This window comes from Grampus griseus (genome assembly GCF_964374135.1).
Source record: "Grampus griseus genome assembly, chromosome: 14".
Lineage (NCBI taxonomy): Eukaryota > Metazoa > Chordata > Mammalia > Artiodactyla > Delphinidae > Grampus > Grampus griseus.
In genome coordinates, this window is record NC_139008.1 from 31,842,168 (window position 1) to 31,864,092 (window position 21,925).

The window sequence follows — 21,925 nt, forward strand, 5'->3', positions numbered from 1 at the left end:
GGGGAGCTTGGACCGGATAAGACCACCGCAGCAGGGGAAGGATGGCGCAAAGTCTGAAGTCGTTGGAGGTGGGGAGGCAGGTTGAGGGAATTGTGACAGTGTAGGGGAGGGGGCCCAGCCTGATGGCCTCGGGGTACCTACCCAGGGCAACCCTGTGCAGGGCGGAGAAACAGTGCACCCTTCACCTCATGAAAGTTGGGACAAGTCTGAGTAAGACTCAGTTGTCTCGTTTTGATATATAAGGAAACTTCTATGGAATACTGGATCCTTACCCAGTGGGCAGAAAAGCCTGGAGGGTGGGTCGATGCCAGTTGGTAAGTGCAACCCCCAACATCGTGGGAACGTCAGCGTCGCAACGAGTGGCCCCTCAGGTCCAAGAGGGCTGAGCTCTTCCCCCAGAATCTGAGAAGATACCAACTCACTTAACTCGAGGAGAAAACAGTAATCAGAAAGAAAAATAGGAAACAATAAAATCACTTTAATTTGCTACTCTTCATTTGGAAAGATCATTACAGTATTGTGTAAAATTCAGCCAGGAAGGATGCCACAGGACGGCACAGTCCTGGGAACCAGTGAGAACCGTCACCCCGGTGTGTGGCCCTGGGCAGGTGAGGGGGCTGACCTCGCAGCCTGGCGCTGATCCTGAGCTGAGACAAGCCAGGCTGGGGGAGGGTTGGGGGGAACCAGGTTCCTCTGTGATGAAGGTACCTGGTGGGGGCAGAAAGGTGGGCTGCTCAGAGTACCTCTGTAATCCCCACTTGAGATTCAGGTCTGCAAGCAAGCCCCCAGCAGAGGCCATGCCTGGACTGATGCCGGCCCCGGCACTGGTCTGTGGAGGAAGATGCTCAAAAGCGACACAGCAACCGTTTTCTTGGAAAGCTCTCTTCCGTGTTCTGTGTTGTGGACGAGGCTCCGCGCTGCCTTCCAGTTATACAAGGAACTTGCAGAAGGCGGGAGGGAGGAGTGAAGGTTGCAGACCCAAACACGGCAGCTCCGAGGGCCTGGGTGGATGGGCTTATTCAAACATCGGCACAGAAACGGTACAGCTCCTGATCTGTTAGTTCAGGCTCTCCCCTGATCCCTGACGAACTAGGGCAAACAGGCCCTGGGGACAGCAGGAGGAGGTTTTTTGGGTGAAGTGTGACCGCCTCAGTTAGTCTCTAGGCCTGGGCTCGAAGCTGCGTCCCGGGAGGGCCATGTGCCAGTTCTCGGCGGGGTTGTTGGTTCCACTGCCTCTGTCCCAATGGCTAGGAAACCAGCGGGCTCTTCAAAGTGTAGTGGATACAGAGCTACCCCTGCTTCCTGGGCCAGCTAGGTGCAAAGTCCCTGGGGTCAGTGGTCACTCGGCCAGCGCTCTCACGGGGGAGCTTCATTTCTGGAAGTGTTTTTAACCATGTCCCAGGGTCAGATCATTGTAAACATCTTGTCCTTTCTTTCTCATCACCAAAGCCCCCCTCCTGGTACTGATGCAGAGGGTCCCAATGTGAATATCTGTTACATTTTCCACAAGACCCATGAGGAAAGAGGGAGGGTCCAGGCACACTCGTTCTTCCTGTATCATTCTAGAATGATGGGAAAGTTTAAAAACAAAAAAACCCCAGGTGTACTGTGATCGCACGTATCAGGGCAGGGCTGGGGGTCCTGAGACTCGGGGTGGGGACAAAACCCTCTGTTGGAGACAGTCCTTTGAACCATTCTTGACAAGCCTTTTCTTCTCCCTTCTGGCTGCTTCTAGCACTGGAGGCGGAGGGCCATTTCCCTGCCAAGTGAGGACCCGAGTGACAACCGTACAGTGGGCTGGGGGTGGGTGTGGCGGGACGCCCCTCCCACGGGGAGAGGGATGGTCAGCAGAAGAGCTCCTCACAGATCCTGCGTGTGTCCTCGGGCGCCGTCACGGTGTAGCCCACCGTCCTCGGGTCTGTGAAGATCTCGTGGTCGTTCCCGCCCTGAGAAGACACGGCGCAGATGCAGGCGCCACCTGGCTCCTCCTGGGCCAAGGCTGTTGCCACCCAGGGGCCTGGGGCCACCAGAGAAATAGGACCAGAAATGAGGACCCTGCGATTTTACCGGGTGGGGAGCATCTCTTCAGGCACCTTTTCTTAGCCCCCAGGAGAGGAACAGCAAGGGTACTGTCGTACCAAAAAAGGGTTTTTCACCTTCCCTTGAACTGCAGTTTAGCTTTGGAACATGCAATTATGCCTATGAAAGAAATCACGATGTTCCCATGAAGGTCTGTCTAAGGCTTATTTTTCTATCAAGAAAGCAGAATTCTCACCCCATCAATTTGTTTTAACTGCATCCAAACTTTCCTAACAGGTCATGGGGGACTGTAGGAGGGCAGACAGTCCAGAGCAGCACTGCCCTTGAGACTTTCTGTGACGATGGACACGGTCCACCTCTGAGCCGACGGAGGCCACACGTGACGCCTGTGACAGAGGGACTGAGTCTGATTCACTGAAGTTTAAATAGGCCCATGTGGCTGGAGTCTGAGCCTGGTGGCCTGGGCTCAGATCCTGGTCTAGCACCAGTGAGGGGGGTATGTGGGCAGCTCCCCATCTGTGAAATGGGGATCGTGGCGGAACTTCGCCCAAAGCACCGAGGCCACTGGTGGACGCGCAATCCTGGGGCAGCCCCAGCGCGCAGCTAGCACCGCTTCCTAGCGTTTTCATGCTTCCTTCCCCCTGGTGAGCCCCTAGGAGTTGAGGCCCAGTCTGAAAGGGGCCAGGCATGCTGGGTGCAGGGGGTCCTGTGACTGTGCTGCACCCCCTTCCCCAGTCCCGCCCATCTCAGGGGAATGCTGCTTCCACAACCCACAGCCCTGCAGGAAAGCCCCTGCTTAGCTTCTCATGGAATTTCCTATATTTTCCTCATAACATTGGATAAGCAGTCTAACACAAAATCTTGAAAAAAAAAATCAATTAGTTTATAATGTGATGAAAATCACTGCAGAGAAAATGGATTTTTTCATAAAACACAGAGCACGAAGCCAGTATGGAGAAAACGATTCTGTACGAAAATGACATCCTTTTAAACAACTGACACCTGAAATTATGGCTGCTCTCATCTTGTAAGAACCACCCACCCCCAAGCAGACGGCTTCCCTAGGAGAAGGTGAAGTTCATAGACCTCATGAGGGACTACTGCCTGGGCCGAGGCGCGCTGGGTGGAGCCATGTTGGGAGGCCATGACCTTGGAGCCACACGGGGGAATGTTCTTTCCCAGAAGCCTGCCAAGCCTTGCGCGGGCCTCACGAATTTATGTCCTGTGAAGGGGCTCTGGTCATTCATCTGGCCCCCAGTTCATGGCCAGCATCTCCTGAACAAGTACACGTGAAGACAATTCTTACGACAAAAAAAAGATTTCTCTTAGGAATGGCCTGGTGTGGGGAAACCAGCACAGAGCACCTAACCAAGCAAGCAAGAACTCCTGCTCTATTCAGAAAAACCCAGCACCCACCTGGGGACACTTTCACTCCAGTGTCACTCACCGACCCTGGAGGGAGGGGTTAGTCTTCACCCTCCAGGCATGGTCTCAGAAGCTGGAGATACAGTGGCAAACAAATGACGTCCACCTAAGGGTCGCCTTCCAAGCTTACATTTAAGATGGACATAAACAGCTCTGTGGATGCTTTGCCGGCATCTGCAAAGAATAAGGGGAGGGGACCAGGGTGACAGGGGAGACGCCTTTGAGCAGAGGCCTGAAGGAAGAGAAGGGACAAGCCCTGTGACCGCCCATCCGGGAAAGGCTGCCAGCCGGGCTAGAGCCTGCTGGGCTACAGCCTGCCGGGGAGGGGCCGGTGAGGCCTCGCAGGTCGAGATGAGGACTTGGGATTTTATGTGAAGCCTCCAGAAAGCCAGGAGCCAGGCTTCACACCATCAGGTTCACTTCACACGAGGAACTTTCTGGAGAATGGATGGGGGATGAGGACTCAAAAGCGGAAGCAGAGGAGAGTCAGGAGGCTCCAGCCCCCAGCCAGGGTGCAAGGCAGACAGAAGCCACTCTCTGGGGAGCAGGACCTCTGGAGCAGCAAGGCTCACAGATGCCACGCCTGCCCCAACCTGGAGAGGGTGTCCCAGGTGCCCAACAGATGCCTCACCTGACAGAGGGGCTGCTGGTGGCGACGGCGGGGAGCTGTCCGTGGAAGGAGGCTGAGCCCTGCTGCCTTGTAAGCCACTGACTCGTACCAAAGCCAGGTCCAGAGATTCCGATCACCCGGGAAGGAGAAACCTCCTGCAGCCCGGTGGGGCCCGCTGCTCTCAGAGGGCAGCAAAGCTGCACTGCCCGCACTGCCCACATCTCCCGCAGGGCAACTGGCCTCAGAGCGGGCGGGCTCCCTCCTGGGGCTGCACAGACCTTGCAAACCAGACTCGGAGTGAGGTCGGGAGAAGCAGAACCAAACCACCAAGCTAGTGAGTGCCACCCACTAGAAAAATAAGGCTACAGTGAACAGGAAACTTCAAAACTGGATTTGCATGTGCACCAAAGGTTACTGGATTCCTGCTGGGCAGGCTCAGCCACCCACAAGCTCCAAAACAAAGCTCCTGTTTCCTGGGAGAAGACGGAGGGAGGGAAGAGGCGAAGGGATGAGTAAGTGATCATGTTTCCGTTAAGGTGTACCTGGCAGGCCCAAAGTAGAGGCCCCGGATCAGCGCAGGCTGCCCATTAATGTTTAATCCCTACAAGGCCAAGGTCTGGGCCGACGGGAGGAGGGTCGCAGCGGGAGGAGGGTCGCAGCGCAAGCTGATTTTCTTGCATCAGTGTCCCCGGCCGCCGCCGGCTGCATGCCCTGCTCCAGACACAACTCCCAGGGGGTCTCTGCTGTGAGGATACCTGCCCGCGGCACAGGCAAGCTCTCTAGCTGCACATGGACGTTTACCTCGGGTAGTTCAATAAGCACTTAGCCAATTTCTATCCATTATGGGTACAAAGGCCACCAAGACAAAGGCTCAGCCTTCAAAGATCCCAGAGCAGGGGTTCTCCCCTGGCTGCAAGTGACAGTCACTGAAGGAGCTTTAAAAATACATCAATAAAACTGGGAAAGAACAAGAGACATGGGGGCCAAAGGCCCAGGATGCACTAAGAGCTCCCGTGCCTGGGTGTCTCTGGCCACAGGAGAGCTGGGTGCCCAGGGCTTACGCAGGAGGCTGGGGACCTGATGACTGCGGTGTGCGCTGCTCTCCCAGTATGTCAGAATTAGCTGTGGATGAAAACAACCTCAAACAACTTTCACGTTTAAAAATGAATGCCCTAAAAAAAAAAAAAAAAAAAAATGAATGCCCTTAGATAACTGTGCTGATTTTTTTCCTAGAAAGAAGTAAACAGCTATGGTCAAAAACAGCCTGGCCCCAGGGTCATGAGGTTTTGAAAGCGATCAGGTGACTCCAATGTGCCTCCAGGGCTGAGGACCAGCAGCTCAGAATCTAGTGATGACCAGGCTAGGGGTGGGGCTGACGCCCCTGGGTGACTGCCCCTTAGGGTCTGGCGATGGCTCTGGCACAGCTCCCCTCATCCGTAAAACGGGGTTCAGAGATGCGTGAGGGGCCCTGGCATGGGAGCACATCGGGGAGATGCTGATGCTGTGGACACCAGTGAGCCCTGGGGGCCTTAAGCCTGGGTCTCCCTGAGCAGGAGCGTTGGGGTGAGGGATGCTCCTGCCTTGGGGTGGGGCTGGTCCACCGTCCTGTTCTCTGGACCAACGAGGCCACCAATTCTGGGGTCCGGAAGGAAGGCAGGTCCCCAGTGGACACATGGGACCCATGGTTCCCCTGCACAGCATCTGGCTTCCTGTCCTCCCGCAGGGGGCCCAGGGTTCTCAGCAGGGTTGAGAACCTCTAATCTGGTCCATCCTCCTCCAGGAGGCTCAGACCACAAGGAGTGGCGATTTGCCCTGGGTCCCTCCAGGAACGAGCGACCCCCTCACCATGCTAACCTAAGCCTGCCACCAGCCACACAAGACCTGGGTCTCAGATTCTGCCACAGAAACAAACAGTCAGGTAGGTCTGTCCCAAGGACACATTCTGCACTTTTGTTAGCCCTAAGGAGCCTTGGGAGCCCTGGAGATGCCAGGAGATGCCGGGAGATGCCAGGCTCGCCGAGGAAGCCCAGGCCCCGGCCAGAGGCCTAACAGAATCTCAAGGGTCGCTGGGTACCACTCACAAGGGCAACCTGTCACCATCCCGCAGGCCCCCAATCTCACAGAGCAACCTCAGTACTAGGTGAGCGTTATCACAACTTCCTTAAAAGCAGGGGCCTCTGGATGCAGGCCAGGCAGGCCCGCCACTGGGAAAGAGGCACATCCCCAACTCCCTTCCCTCTAAGACCTCTCACTTTGTTCGGTCCTTTGGAAGCGGACCCACAACCCCCTGGATGGCCCGGGGCACTGAGGCTTAGACAGACTCACGTGTGGTCACCGCGCCGGGCTTTTGGGGGGCCGACTTGGGTGCTCTCGGTTTCCAAGCCTACCACCTCATGCTGACTGTAAAGGATGAGCAGTCTTAGTGTTTTGGAAGTGAGAGAGGAGAATAAAAAGGGCATGGGCTTCCAGACAGCACTCAGCGAGCAGCTGGCCCTCTGCGGGGCCCCCGCATTCCCCGCCTCCCCCGGCTGGTGGCGGAGTGGAAGTGTCCTGCTCAGGGGTGGCGCTGAGGAAGCACCTGAAAAGCTTCGTTCCCTTCCTCTTTTCAATTTGACATTTTTAAGTTTTATTTTTCAATAGACAGCACCTTTATGCAGCTCAAAAATTTAAAAACAGGGTCTTGTCACAGCGGTAAGTCTCTCCCATCCTCGTCCCACCCCCATGGTAACTCTGTAATTTTGGGGGTACCCTTTCAGACCCCCCGTGTGCACTTACAAGCAGACACGAAGAGAGATGATTTCTCTGTGTTTACACAAAAATGGAGGCTCTTACCAGCACTGCTCCACACCAGCTGTGCTTATGCTACCTGGCATTCCGCTGTGTGGCTGGACCCCCGTTTATTTCTCCATCTCCTGCGAAGGGTGGGGTTGTTTCTGGCGTGCCCCTCTCTGTAGCCCTTTCTACACACGTAGGAGTGAACTGAGAGCCGAATTAACCAAAGTGGAACTGCGGAGTCACACCCATCAGTGGGTAATGCTCACCAAGTGTTCCAGTGGGTTTTCACGTCGCCCCGACTTCAAGTCCAGATGTTTTTTACAAGAAGCATTAAACAAGCAGAGGCACTGTTGCCTGGGAATTCGGCAGGGCTGGGGCTGAGCTGGCAGGCGCAAGCCCCCTGGAGAGCCAGGCAGAGCAGCCTGGGTGCATCTCCCCAGGCGCTGGCCATCTCCCTCCCCGCAGCAAACCGAGCCCCCCCGCCCCCCGCCCCCACCCGCTACTCCCACCAAAGGCCGGGCCCAGGGCCTGTAAGCTGCCTGTTGTGGCTGCCGGGACGGATGAGGGAGTTTCCAGGAGAGCCAGGGCCAGCCCCTTCCCTCTTCCCTCTGCTCTCTGGAGGTGCTCAGGGCAGGGGCTGGGGAAGACACGGGGGACTCGGTGCAACATCAGGCTCCGGCCGAGCTGCCGCGCAGGCGTCTAAGCCTGCTGAGCTTGGCAGGGAAAGGGCTTTTTACTGACAGCGCTTAGCTCAGGTGCTGTCTCCCTGGGAGCCGGCAAAAACATTTTGCCTTGGCGCAAAGAAAGAAAACAGCTTTCTAAATATCTATCACTGAATACGAAAAGAAACTTAAAGCAAGTATTTGGATTGCTCAGGGCCTCAGGCTGTTAAAAGATTTAGATGGCTGGACTGCTAACTCCCATCTCCAGGAAACCACTGATAAAAAAGATCAGAGAGGAGGTCAAAGAATGATGCGAGGGCGTTTACTGCAGTGCTCGTGAAGACAACGAAGAGCCGCAAACGCAAAGGGCCTCTGCTAGGGAAATGGGTAAATAAGCTGTGCCCAAATGCTAGAATGTTATACGGCCATTGAAGGCTTGTTTCCAAAGAACATTCCCCGACGTGGGGGGAACGAAATATAGTTAAGAGAACAAAAGCAGAAACCAGTGAACACACCGTGTCCCACATTTGGGGTCATATACATTGCAAAGAGGCTGAGAGGCATGTCAGCTGTGATTTACAAGTGTCTTTTCCTTTCTTCTTCATGCTTTTTCTAATTTTCTACAATGAATACCTATTAATTAAGAATGGGGGGGAACCTCCCTTCAATAGTATCCATTTTTTTAAAGTAGGTAAGATTAAAAAAAAACAAAAACTGACGTGTGGTAATGCAGTGGTTAAACAGAAAACTCTCTAATTTCCAAATGAAGAATTCCCCGAAGATGTTGTTTTCTAATTATCTCAAGAACTGCATTCCATCCTGCAAAGTCCCAGCTGAGGCTTCATCATCACAGAACAACCTGCCTCAGCCCCTCTGAAGAGCTGTCTTCTCAGCCTGCAGGAATCAGCCCAAAGCCGGGAGGATGGGGGGGAAGGCGGGGGACCGGCGAGGGCGGCTCGTGGGATCCTAGTTCCTCAACCAGGGATTGAACCTGTGGCCCCCTGCAGCGGAAGCGTGGAGTCCTGACCACTGGACGGCCAGGGAATTCCCCCAGTTTATAATTTGGAAAGCAGGACATGAGACTATACTATCCAGAAGTCCCTTTCACGCTGGAAGACTAGCACGTTGAGATCTTACTGAAAAAGGCAGGTCCACATAGGAGAAACCTTAGCAAAACAGCACGCATTTTGGGTGGACCGGGGGTTGGAGGGATTAAAAACTCCATCCATGCAGCCTTTCTGCTGCTGCAGTACAGCCACAAAGCCTGAGACAGGAGCCTGATGGCAAGGTAGCTACCACCACCGGGTGGCCCGTGAGAGGGAAGCAGAGAGGCACGGGGGTGCAAGAGGAAGGTAAAGGGAGGCGGCCCCGGGCTGGGCAGTGACCATTGGGGGCTGAGCCTCCTCTGGGCCTCGATGGCGACAAAGCCCCTCCATCCAGCCCCTTGGGGACCCACCTGTCCTAAGGAGAGCCTCGCCTGCTACCTCGGTGGCTCTGGGGAAATTCCTCCTGCTGGCCTCTCAACACCTGGCTCTGCTCTCAGTCCCCAGTTTATTTTATTATTTTGGCCGCGCTGAGAAGCTTGAGGTATCTTAGTTCCCCGACCAGGGACTGAACCTGTGCCCTTGGCAGTGAAAGCGCCGAGTCCTAACCACTGGACCGCCAGGGAATTCCCATCAGTCCCCAGTTTAGATTTGGTCCCGGACTTGGGATTTCCGACAGCCCCCCCGGGACAGCCTCCTGCCCCTCAGTGTGTGATGCCCAGGCCTGACCCCCCCACCTCTCATCTCTCCTGAATTCCAGACTCACGAGACTCTTGGTCCTCCTACCATTTAGGACTCCTAGTGCCCAACCTAAAGGAACGCCCCTGGGGAAAAAACACGGCGGAAACATGAAACAAAAACAGCAAGGGCTTTGAAACACAAAGAGGATCTGATGACAGCACTGCGTCTCATTCCGGAAGGCGCTCGAGGTGGGTGACACTTAACTCAAAGTCAAACTGAAAGGCTCCATCCTTGCCTTCAGAGGTGTCGGGTGTCTGAGCGCAGAGAAGAGGGGGCTCCCTCACCCCCCTCTCATAGGACAGAAGCTATTACTCAGTTTGAGCTGGGCTGCCAGGTGAAGTGTGGCTGGGGGCAGAAAAGCCCGTCTGTCCGCTTTCCCCCTCTTCAAACCCAAATTGAACAACGAAACAGCAAAAACACTTCTATACTTACTGGCATGGTTTTGTCACCAAAGAAATAAATGGTCTCATAGCCGTCCTTTTCCACATGTCCCAGGCAATACCTCTTGTCCCATCCATCAGGGAAGACATCAAAGCTGATCTGACCTCCTGCCGCGGGGAGGGAGACACACAAGCTAAAGGTGAAAAGGAGGCTAATGATATGTCACTGAAAGAAAATGTGCCCTTTGACCTTGTCGGCAACTGGAGTGCCAAGGTTGATTTTTATTACCTCAGTTTGCTAATTACAATACTTTACGGGTAGGTTCTAGAAATCAATTCTTGCATGACTTTTTTTTTCTCCAACATGATTTCACCTAAAACCTAAAAATCTAAAGTCTAAAAAAGAGACACAGTGCTGATTCATCAGAGTGAGACCCACAATGGCTTTGCACCCGAGCGGTCTGCAGAGCGCGCTTAAACGAAGCCCAAAGCAGGCCACTGAAAGAGCTGCGAACAGCTTCCTTCCGCCGTGCTCCCCTGGAGCTGCACTGTGCGCTCGGCGGAGAGGCCTGGGAGCGGGATGCATCCAGCTCGTCGTGCAGGAAAATGAAAACCCCACGGACGGGGATTGCCAGGCAGCTTTCTTGGGCAACAAAAACCCTTTCAGAGCTGTGTCAGGGAAGGTGTTCATCTCACAGTTCAAGGATACTTAACAAGACACCCATTCATCCTTTACACAGAGGCCCTCTGCAATTCCAGTTTTCTGGCAAGCGTACGCTTATTTGAGCCGGTGAAAGGAGAGGGCTGTAAGTACGGCTTGTCAGCACTGACAGCAGAAATCGGTCTGTTTAAAGCGTTTGACAGGCATATTCCACCGAAAAGCGAGGCAGAGACATCAGCGATGCAGGAAGAGCTCTGCATCAGACACTGGAAACGGCCGCATGCTGGCCTGTCACTATGAACAGAAATTTCGTGAACCTAGACAAGTGACTTCCCCTTTCTGGGCCTCGGCTTCTTGATTTGTAAAACCAGCCCAAGTGACTTCGAAGGTTCCTTGCCATTCGAACATCACAGGATTCCAGAACACATTCAGTCTACTTGATCTAAGAGGCCCTGTCCCACCTCTCTCCTACAGTCACCCATGAGCTAGCTGTCTTCTGCCCAAAGGTGTGGGGATAAGTTCTCACTCTTCATTAAGCAATCTTATTTTTGACTAGGAGAAGTGCAGGCAGGAAAAATCCTGCTGGGCGAGGACTTAGAACCAAACCCAGCAGTGTGGAAGTCATCTCCTAACCTGAGTCCTGGCTAGCGCTGATCAGGCAGGAGGGCAGTTTCCTGCCACGGACAGCCCAGCTGCAAACTCGTCACCGTCCAAGTTCAAGAGCACACCGGCCCACAACCACCTCCCAGCAAACAGCTCCCAGAGCCTGAAGCCCGCTTGAATGCATGATACCTATGGAAAACGTGAGGCCTTTCCCTGCAAACTCTCTCCGCAGATCCTCCACGAATTTCTGTCTTATACTTTCTTTCTGAGGAAAACAAAAAGATACCAATAGTCCACTGCATTAGAAGCACACTTTCTTGGCCGCAGAGATGCACACCACACGTCCATACACCCGGCTATTTCATAAAGACTCACCTGATCCAGTTCGTAGAACTCAATGCGTTCTTCTTGGCTGCAGCTTCTTCCGACGGGGGACACATTCAACATCCCATTTCGGAATTCGATGAAAGTACCCCTGGGGAGGAAAAGGGGATGGAGGTCCCAGAGATTCATCATTTATTTGAGCAACACAACAGATGGACCGACAGGCTAAAAAGCCGGCCAATTCCAGGGACGTCCCTGGCGGTCCAGCGGCTAAGACTCTGCACTTCCACTGCAGGGGGCATGGGTTCGATCCCTGGTCGGGGCATTAAGATCCCGCATGCCGAGGTGTGGTCAAAAAAAAAAAGTGGGGCGATTCCGATGGCAGAGGCGGGTGTGATCAGCCTTTGGCGGTGCTGTGCTGGGCCGTGTGGCGGCCACGAGCCTCACGTGGCTAGAGAGCCCTGAAAACTGTGGCTGGTCTGACCTGAGATCAGAGTTCACAGATTTCGTATGAAAAAGGAGTGTAACCATCATTGACAATGCTTTATACTGACTATATTTGAAATGACTATAGTTTGGATATAGTCAGTTAAATAAAACATATTAAAATTAATTTCACCTATTCCTTTCCGTTGTTTATTTTTTTTAAACATGGCCACAGAAAGCGGAAAAAACGGCACATGTGGCTCATATTACATTTCTGCTGGACGGTGCTGCTCTTGACAGAGAATGTTATAGTTAACAAAGAGCTATGAAAATGATTGCTAGCTCTTCAAGTTCCCTGAGGAATTTGAAAATATATGTCCCAGACACCTTTGCAAGTGACCTAGTGAAATGCTGATTTTTACCAAGAAAAGCAACACAGGAAAAGCTGCTGAGGATCCCCAGGTGAGCCTCAGTAATAATACTCCAAGGCCACACGCCAGGCGTGGGGCTGGGACCAGATTCCACGCCAAAGCCGCCACTTACCAGGGACCCCGGGCACCGCTCTGCTCTGAGCTCAGAAAGGGGTTAATGGCACTTGCTCTGAGGCCCCCTGAAAGGGCTCCGGAAATGAAAAGTACCAGTTTATCTAAAAAACTGGGAAGCAAGTAAAGTAAAAATAGCGGTATCTCCATCACTGGATCCTTCCCCTGCTGTGTTCAACTTGCAGAGAAAGAGGCAAACGATACAACAACGTATGTGCACCTAAGACACTTTTTCAAACACCCCATCCCGGTTGTCCTGGACTCGGTACAGACCAGCCTGTCGCCTATACCTTCTACATCTACACTGGGGTATGGGGCCCTGGTGATCATTCCCAGGGGGGATACTAGGCCTGTGGGTCCTAAACTGTCAGAAAAAGAGGTCATGCCCAAGGCAGGGAGGGAGGCTGATGCACTGTAGAAAGGCTTCTGTTCTAAAAACCAGGACTAAGGCGGTTGATCAAGCATTCACTTCCCCCCTGAAGACCTGGACGATGTGACGTCTTACTACACTTGCCTGGCGTGTGTGGGACACAGCATTAGACCCACGAGCAATGTGGGTAAACGCCGATCAAGGAGGAACTCAGCTCTGCCTTCTGAATTCACCGGGTGTCTCAGGCTAATTCGGAGTCACAGCTCTGCACGCTGGGCCCTCTCACTAGATGACATCTTCTTTGGAGGACAGGAGTGTATCTTATCCTTTTTTTATCCTCCCTCAATGCTCAGCCCAAAGTAAAGACTGAAATGACCTGGGGTACGTTATATGTTCACTTTCTACAATGGAGAATTTCTAATATACGTAAAAGTCAACAGCACAGGATAAGGAACCCTCACGGGCCGTCTCCCAGCTGCCAGAAAGATGGACTTCAGGTCCCTCCATCCCCCTACCTGGGACAGATATGAAAAAGGAAGCCCCTGCCCTCTGAGAAGAGGTGCCGAGCAGGGGCATCTGTTTCGGAAATTCTGGAAACAGGTCTCGAGCACTCTCGAAACTCCAGCATGTCTTGAAATCCAATCACCCTTTAAGAAATGTTTCATCCTCTAATCATTAGGGTGTTACACATTAAGTGCAGAAAACCGAGAAGATGAAAAGTATTTCAAAGAAACCACCTGAAATCTCATTACCAAGAAACAACCACCATTAGCATATGGTCCGTTTTCTGCCAATCTTTTAACTGTGGGCATGTGTGCACATTACTGTTGTTTTTATTTAAAAATGGGAATTGAGGTAACAGTATTCAGAACAAGAGGTACGTTCCCGAATCAAATGCCTACCGAGGCCAGAAAAATGAGACAAGTGGCCCATGAAAGACTGGGGGATGGGGAGGGGGGCAGCGCTGCCCGCCAGGCTGCTGCCACCTAGGAGGGAGCATCGAGCTGCCGGGTTTTCAGATGCTGCAGAAGCCGGAAACCCAGGTATTTTAAAGTGTGAAATCAGACTTTTAAATGATAGCACTTACTGCAGATTTTACTGAACACCAGGGGCCAACTGAACTTGGCTTTGCATGGGATTTGGCCCGAAGGCCTCCAGTTTGAGACTCCTGAGCTGGGGCCTGGGCTGATGCTGCTTTTCCCACACTGCTGTTTCACAGGCATGTGCCTTAACTGATAGCCTTTGAAAGCATATAGTTTTCAACTTCCGTCACGTGGACGCACCATCATTTATGTAATCATTGGTCTACCGCTGGCTTTACAGAAGGTTTCCAGTGGTCCCTTACTAAGCACCTGGCTTTGGAGTTGAGTTAGCTCCAACCCACCAGACGGCATCAGCCATATTCCAGTGGCGCTTCTTTGCTAAAAGCAAACCCACCTTTTCTTCGGGAGTTTAATTTTCGCGATGTAGCTCAGACAGTAGTTGATTAAATCCTGGATTAGGGCCTCACCCAGGTGACCTTGAATGTTCTAGATAAAGAAAATACTGGAGTTAACTTGACACAGTGGGAGGCATTTTCAAAATGGCTTTCCAGCAAACCCAGGTCTTCAGCCTCTGTGGCTGGAGGGTCACCAAGCAGTGGTGGGGACACACCCCACTGCCTTTCTCCTTTTCTCCCTTTTTCTCTGGTTGAAAACATTAGGCAAACCAGAAAGGGCCTCAGTCAAAACCATTTTCTGCTTCATTACTCAAGATTTTTGTATTCACTATCTCTCAAGTGCTTCCTGGAAGCCCCAAAGAGTTTATTGCTGCTGCCTTTTATTCAATTAAAATATCTGCAGACACTGATAGAAAATATATTTGTTCCACTTTGGCTTCCTCTTACGTCTGAATAGAAGGATCTTAATGGTAATAAGAGCTACATGGTACCTCTTAGAAATGCTTGCAGCAAGACAACTTGCCCTAGTCTTTGCTACCATAATAGAAATATTAGATTAAGTAACCTTGAAAAACAATTATAAAAATTTAGTTAACAATTTGGAATGTGTACTAGTCACATGGTTCAATATCCAAAATGTAAACAATACAGGGTGAAGATTCATTACCACTCTTCTCCCAGATATAACTCCCTGGAGGCATTCAATATCAGATACCTTTTTAGAAAACATTTCACTAGTAGTACAGAGTAGTTTGGATACTTGCAAACCTACCTGTTTGCACAAGAGTTTCCCATCTTTGTATGCTACCAAGCCATTTTCTGGAAACACATAATCATATTTTTCAACCACTGCCAACAAAACAAAATTGAGAATGCAATGAATTGGACCCTGTGTTTCTATTTCTTGATTAACATTAATCGCCAATAAAAATGCTAAACTCCAGTAATGACTGTGAAAGGCTATCTCATCTTAACAGATTGGGAGGGTAGAAAAAAAGCTCCTTAAAAACTTTTTTAAGAAGGCTCTTCATTATAAATTTAAAAGATGACAATTAGGCTGCAGATTGGAGACTCGGTGGGCACCTCAACGATGGCTCCCAAACCCCACTGTGAATCTGCATCACTGGGGCAGTGATGAAAATCTGCAGAATTCCAGGCTCTGCTCCCAAGGTTTCTGAATCAGAATCTGCAGAGGCCAGGTTAAGAATCAGATTTTGTTTTTTAAAGCTCTTCAGGCGATTCTTATATTCATTCACATTTGAAGACCACCCACATAAATCTTAATGGAGCCTCAAACTCTAGGTGCTTGCCAAAATGCAGATTCCCAGGCACTATGTGTTGGGTGGGGCTCCCACATCTCCATCTGAATGAGCTCCTCAGGTGATTCTGATACAGGTGGGTCTTCCACTTTCTTCTGGCTCGCTACTGTTTTGATTCTGGAGTTTCAACTCTTACTCTCTGAAACGTAAGACGCTGTGCTACACTGACAAAACCTCTCTGAGCCTGTGGTTAATTACGTGACCAGAGGCAGAAAGGGCAATCGGGACCAGGTAACAGGATCCCCGGGTCTTAATGTGTCCCATTATGTTGTTTATAGCGTTTCTAAACAGAGCACCTACAAGGAAAATTAAGTGTAACCAGAACAGAGAGTTTTAAAGGGACTACACAGATCCCTCTTTCAGTAACTGGTTCAATAAATACACCCCACACAGATTCGCACTGTAAGATATTACATCTAGAACAGTGGTTCTCAACTGGGGGTGATTTTGCCCCCTGGGGACATCTGGCAGTGTCTGGAGACATTTTTGGTTGTCACACTGGGTGTGGCAGCACTACTGGCATCAAGTGAGCAGAGGCCAGGGATGCTGCTAAACATCCTACAGTGCACAGGACATAGAGAATTACTGGCCCAAAACGTCAACAGTGCCAAGAAGAATGCTCAATCCATCTCTCTCTCTACCTGCTATTTCTTATAGGCCAGGCACCCTGGAGGCCTGGGGCCGTGGAGATGAATAATCCATAGCACTGGTCTTCCAGCCAAACATAACCAGACAGTTTCCAATAATCAGAGCGCTGCACCCACAGCACTAGACTCTCTTTGAGGGTAGTTGCTAAAGTATGATTCCCATGCCCTACAGACCCATGCCCTTCAGAATCTCCAGTGAAGGGGCACGTAAGAATCTCCACCTTCCTGGGGTCCTGGGCTTGAGATTCTGGTTCACTAGGTGGGGAGGAGCCTGGGTGCCTCCCGACTAGGGAACTCTGGGGAACACTGCGATAGGGCAACAGAGGGAGGCATGAAGACCCGGAGCACCCCTCAACACCTGGGTGAGAAGGACGTCAGGAGATGGGGCCCGAACTGAGGCCAGGAGGGCAGTTAATGGGGACCAACAGGAAGGACTGCAGGCCGAGAAACAGACACCCATCTTTCTAGGTGAATCTGTCCATGTATCCGAGTACCAACTGTTCCACTAGCAACTCCAGAAATTTATTTATAGGACTAAAAACAGAGGAAAAATAAAGGCAGAGAAAATGTTTCCCCAAACAAGGAAGCAGGAAGCCTGAAGCCTGCCACATGGGGATGAGGGCTCGGGGCTCCTGTGATACTAAATGGCAACAGGTCCCAACGTCCTCATGAGAAGTTGACCTTTTACCAAAATGTAGCCAGCAATGTGGAGTTTACCATCGTTTCCCAGTTGCTCCTGTACTTTCTCAAAGTCCGACCCGCCTACGACTCCAACTTTGATCTTCTGCCTCAGTTTTTGTAGAAAGCAATCCATGTCTTTGGTAATTTTCTGCATTTCAAAAAGAAAAACACAACAGTCAAGAGTCACGAAGTAATCGGGAGACTAAAATCCCAAGAGTGATATAACCCTTATTTTTATAACTGCCAATTTGGTTTCTAGGTCTACAGATAAGACCAACTATTTAGTCGTGCTTTTGGGCCATCAACTTTTTTATCGGAAAAAAACTTGTTAAATTTTACTTATTTTTACCTAGTTTAAAACACACAAGAAATATATTAACAGCTGTTATGTACTGCTCTAGCCTTTTCTCTGTGCATTTATATATACACTTGTCTATATGCACATATATAAATAGGTGCTTTTTGAAACACAAGTGGACTCATTCCACATCTTGTGCAATGACTTGCTTTCTCAGCACTAAGTTGTGATTTTTCCACAACGCATGTAGACCTACCCCAGTCCTTTCAAATGCCACACTGTGCTCCATTTATGGATTTAAGTTGATTAAAACAAAATAACATAATGAGATTAAAGAGGAAGTTGAGAGTTGATTTATTATAATTATATAAACAAACAAAAAGCCTTAGAGTAAGACCACTAGATTTTTCAGTCTCTCCTGAAAGAAAAGCTCTGTCTATAAATAGTGGTCTCAAGACTTCCCTGGTGGTCCAGTGGGTAAGACTCTGCGCTCCCAATGCAGGGGGCCTGTGTTCCATCCCTGGTCGGGGAATTGGATCCTGCATGCTGCAACTAAGAGTCCGCATGCGGCAACTAAGACCCAGTGCGGCCAAAATAAATAAATAAATGTTAAGAAAAAATAAATAGTGGTCTCAGTGGTATAATTTTATGCTAGTTAAATTCCAAACCGTGTGCCCATTCAAAAGAAATTTTAAACTGACATGAAAAGATATCCCTGTGTTCAAGCAAATCACAATGAAGTTTTTAAACTTTTATTTCATTACTTTTAGCAATCTTAATTGTACACTTACATGGAATATCTACACAAATAAAGTTACCAGAAATTAAAAACAAAAAACCCACTTAACTCAGCTTCAGTACAAAAACATCCAGAATTCAATCTTCTCCTTTTCTTTCTTTTTTTTTTTTTTGGTACGCGGGCCTCTCACTGCTGTGGCCTCTCCCACTGTGGAGCACAGGCTCTGGACGCGCAGGCTCAGCGGCCATGGCTCACAGGCCCAGCTGCTCCGTGGCACGAACCCGTGTCCCCTGCATTGGCAGGCGGACTCCCAACCACTGCGCTACCAGGGAAGCCCTTATCCTTTTCTTAAAAAAAATTTTTTTCGAGTAATACATGCATATGATTAATAAAATAAAATTGTACAGAAGGGCTTACATCAGAGTGCAATCTTTTCTACATCTTCCGGTGGAATCTTGACCTAATAGACAAAATCTAGTGGCCTCTGAGTCAGTGATTGTGAAAATGGGTCCCAGAGTCCCCACAACTGCTTTACTCAGAGCCGACGTCAGAATGCAAGTGGGGAAGATTCCCATGATTGCAAAATATTAAAAATGCAACACAAACGCAATACTTCCACCTTCAAACAGAAGCCTAAGGGCACAATTTATTTTCTCTTGACCCTTGTGCACACTGATGAGTTAAATGGTATTGCTGTCCAGCTATCAGACGTGCTCTGCAACTTGCATTGGTCAGAGACACCTTTTCGCTTCCAGATGGCAGCAAATACTTTTTGACAGGAAATAAGACCTAGCTGCTCGTGACCACAATAGAGCATCTAAACTACCCCACACCGCAGGAGAGATTTGGAGCAAAATAACCACACAGCCAAATTGTCATAATGTTTCTAAATAACTCTTGTGCTGATAATTTCAAGGAATTCTAAATCATCCCAGAGAAAGAGCCAAAAGCTTGGAATTAAGGTGAAAAAATGTTAAAAGTTCACCTTCTGAAAAATTAAAAAAAAAATTATAAAAGACTTTTTTGGGACAATTAAGGAAAACTGAGTGGAGCAGACGAAGAGTTAGAAAATAGGGCCTGTGGGCCAGATCCAGCATGCTGCTTGTTTTTGTAGAATGACTGGAACACAGCCATATATCCATTCATTTCCGAGGTGTCTGTGGCCACAACTATAGATGTGAGTAGCTGTGACAGAGACCATATGGCCTGCGAGCCCCAACCATTTACTATCTGGCTTTTTACAGAAAAAAGTTTGCTGACCCCTGGACCAGGGTATAAAATAATATTAGGGAATTGGTGATAGTTTCCTTAAGTATGATGACGGTACTTTGGTTACGACATATGTCCTTGTCCTCAAGAGCTGCAGGTGCGAACATTTAGGGGTGAAGTACCATTATGACTACAGCTTAGGAAGTGGCACAGAAAAGATTAAAAAAAGAGAGAAAGTTAATATCACTGTTGAATTTAAGTGGTGGGAATATGGATGTTTTGGGTACCATACTTTTCCAGCGATTCTGTACGTTTGAAGATTTTCATGATAGGAAGTTGGAAAACAATTCACCCAGGTTTATATCCTAGTTCTAAGTCTCAACTGCTTTTAGATGCAATGGCATTTCTTAGGAAAGTACTCAGAACAGCAAAATTCTACTAAAACACTAAAATGTGCAAAGCTCTGGACTCCACTCTAATTAGATTTTACCTGTTTAGGTCATATACTATTTCAGCAGCTGCAGGAAAAGATAACCCATTTGACTGCTTTCGGATTGTCTTGTGCTTATCAATGTTTGAGAATGCGAGTACTGAGGAAGGGAAAGGTTGTACAATGAACAGATCTGTTGCTAAAATAGTTTTTAGTTTTTATTTTTAAAATAGCTTTATTTTTTAACCTTGAGCACCCAGCACATAGAAACAATTCTATTTTTTTTATTTTTAAAATTTATTTATTTAATTTATTTTTTTAGCTGTGTCGTGTCTTTGTTGCTGCACACAGGCTCTGTCTAGTTGCGGCGAGCAGGGCTACTCTTCATTGCGGTGTGCGGGCTTCTCATTGCGGTGGCTTCTCTTGTTGCGGAGCATGGGCTCTAGGCGCACGGGCTTCAGTAGTTGCGGCACGCGGGCTCAGCAGCTGTGGCGCACGGGCTTAGTTGCTCCGTGGCATGTGGGAACTTCCTGGACCAGGGCTCGAACCCATGTCCCCTGCACTGGCAGGCAGATTCTTAACCACTGTGCCACCAGGGAAGCCCTGAAACAATTCTCTTTACAATTAGATTATTTTTTGAGTGTAAAAATTTACTTACATTCGCCTAAGAATATCACGTTTCAAATGTTTTAAGGGAGAACACTGCGGGTTGCCTGGTCTCGCTGCTATTTCATACTTTATGCTTATATATCCTGGTACCTTCTGGGAATCAGAAGCACGTTCCTGAATGACACACCTAGTAACACAACAGCCTCCACCTTGGAGCAGTAGCAGAAAATGGCAAACTTAGCAAATAACGATGCCCTGAGGCCCAGAGACTTGTACCAGATCTCGTGTGAAATCAAGGTCATGGTTCCACTGAGTCTGTTTCCTTATTTAAAATGGAAATAACAACTATCCTACCAGGGATGAAAGAGGGAGAAAGGTTAAAAGGGTCTAATGATACTGTGTAAAAAGGCTTGGAATGTAAATCCAAGGCCATTACAGCCAATGGGCCAAATTGAGAGCAGTTTTACTGGAACGCAGCTATGCTATGTCTACATAAGGTCTATGGTTGCTTTTGCATTAAAGTTGAGTAGTTACTACAGACCATATGGTCGGCAAACACAAACGTATTTGCTATCTGGCCTTTTACAAACAATGAATTGCTGACATTGGCTCCAGACCACTAGGCGCTAATTAACAACCTACAGGTGTGCATGGATCACTGACCCTCAGAATCAAAAAGGGCCTCTGGAGAACTTGCAATTGAGCATCATCACTAGATACATAGCACCTGTGGCTCAGAAAGGTAAAATGATAGGGACAGCTAAGGTCACAGACATTCGTTGTGAATTCTGGAGCACACATACCACTGCTTTCACCTGGCCCAAACTAAGCAGGGTAGAGCTAGAACTTGAAGACAGTGAGGCTACTTGGGCCAAGTCTCAAGTTCAAATGGCTGGTGTTCAGTGACTAATCTGTGCAAGGGGGAGGTCAGAGTGGGCAAAGATCACAAATGTTAATCTTAACTGAAATATATCCGTGCCTACGGCAACAAAATCTGGAAATGAGAAGTTTCTAGGAGTCCAAGGAGGTTCTCAGCAGGCAGCCTGCAGCAATCTAGGTCTCCTCCATCACCCCACTCCACTGCAGGGCTGGAGAAGCGAGTGGTGGCGGTCGCTGATATTAACTGAATATTATTGAACCCAGTCTACCGTATGCAAGATATTTTCATGAACTTATATGATTTCATTCGACACCCACAAACACCACATGCAACAGGTCCTATCCCCACTTAATGCCATAGATGCTGAGGCTCTGAGGTTAAATGACTTTGCTCAGGGTCACACAGCTGTCAGGAGGTAAAGCTGAGACTCTACCAGGTCCGTTTGACCTGGAAACCTGTGTCTTTCACATCAGGCTACAGGCAGAGACCATACGTCATAGGTCTGAGGAGGGCACACAAGCTGGTTAAGGGGCAGAGCTGGGGTTCAAATCCGGGGCTGGAGGTGAGAGTCCAGAACTGCGTTTTCCAACCCAAGTTTCTTGCTCTCTAGAGTTTTCCGGCCTGTCCCATCTCTTCGAGCACCCTGAGGTCTTGAAGAGCTGGTGGGAGCTTCCATCTCATTCCTCCAGGAACCCAGAGTAGAGTTCGCTCCCTTCAGGGGAGATAGGCGGTCCTTAGCCCCGTCTGGGAGCAGCAGGGGGCTCTGCACCGGCTGCCGCAAGCCCGCCGGACGCCGCTTACCTGCCGCGGGGCCGTCAGGGTCCCGTCCACGTCGAAGAGGCAGAGCGCTGGGCCGTGCGCCGCCATGACCCCAGTTTCCACGCGTACCTTACAGGATTCGCTGGCACCTGGAATCCGTCTCGGAACTTCCGGGACCAGCCCCCCTGCCGCAGGGCACGCCGGGAGGAGGCGAATCCACTCCCATAATGCCTCGGATTAGCGCTAGCTGTTCTCTCTGGACTACAGATCCCAGAATGCAATGCTCCTCTACGCTGTCCTATTAGGGCCGAACA

The 21,925-nt window shown here is 49.8% G+C and overlaps 1 protein-coding gene across 2 annotated transcripts; it reads right to left on the reverse strand.

Moving 5' to 3' along the window:
* Positions 1-458: 458 nt before the first annotated feature.
* Positions 459-21,766, reverse strand: PMM2 (phosphomannomutase 2). Of its 2 annotated transcripts, none has more exons than XM_082670537.1 (8): positions 21,654-21,766; positions 16,724-16,835; positions 14,813-14,889; positions 14,040-14,131; positions 11,316-11,415; positions 11,130-11,205; positions 9,729-9,844; positions 459-1,946 (listed from the first exon to the last, which is right to left on the reverse strand). In XM_082670537.1, exons 1-8 carry the CDS (start codon positions 21,717-21,719, stop codon positions 1,845-1,847), a joined length of 741 nt encoding a protein of 246 aa, XP_082526663.1. In that variant the 5' UTR covers positions 21,720-21,766; the 3' UTR covers positions 459-1,844. The 2 variants fall into 2 exon arrangements, with proteins under 2 accessions (XP_082526663.1, XP_082526662.1); XM_082670536.1 differs by having other exon boundaries at positions 16,688-16,835.
* Positions 21,767-21,925: the final 159 nt, after the last annotated feature.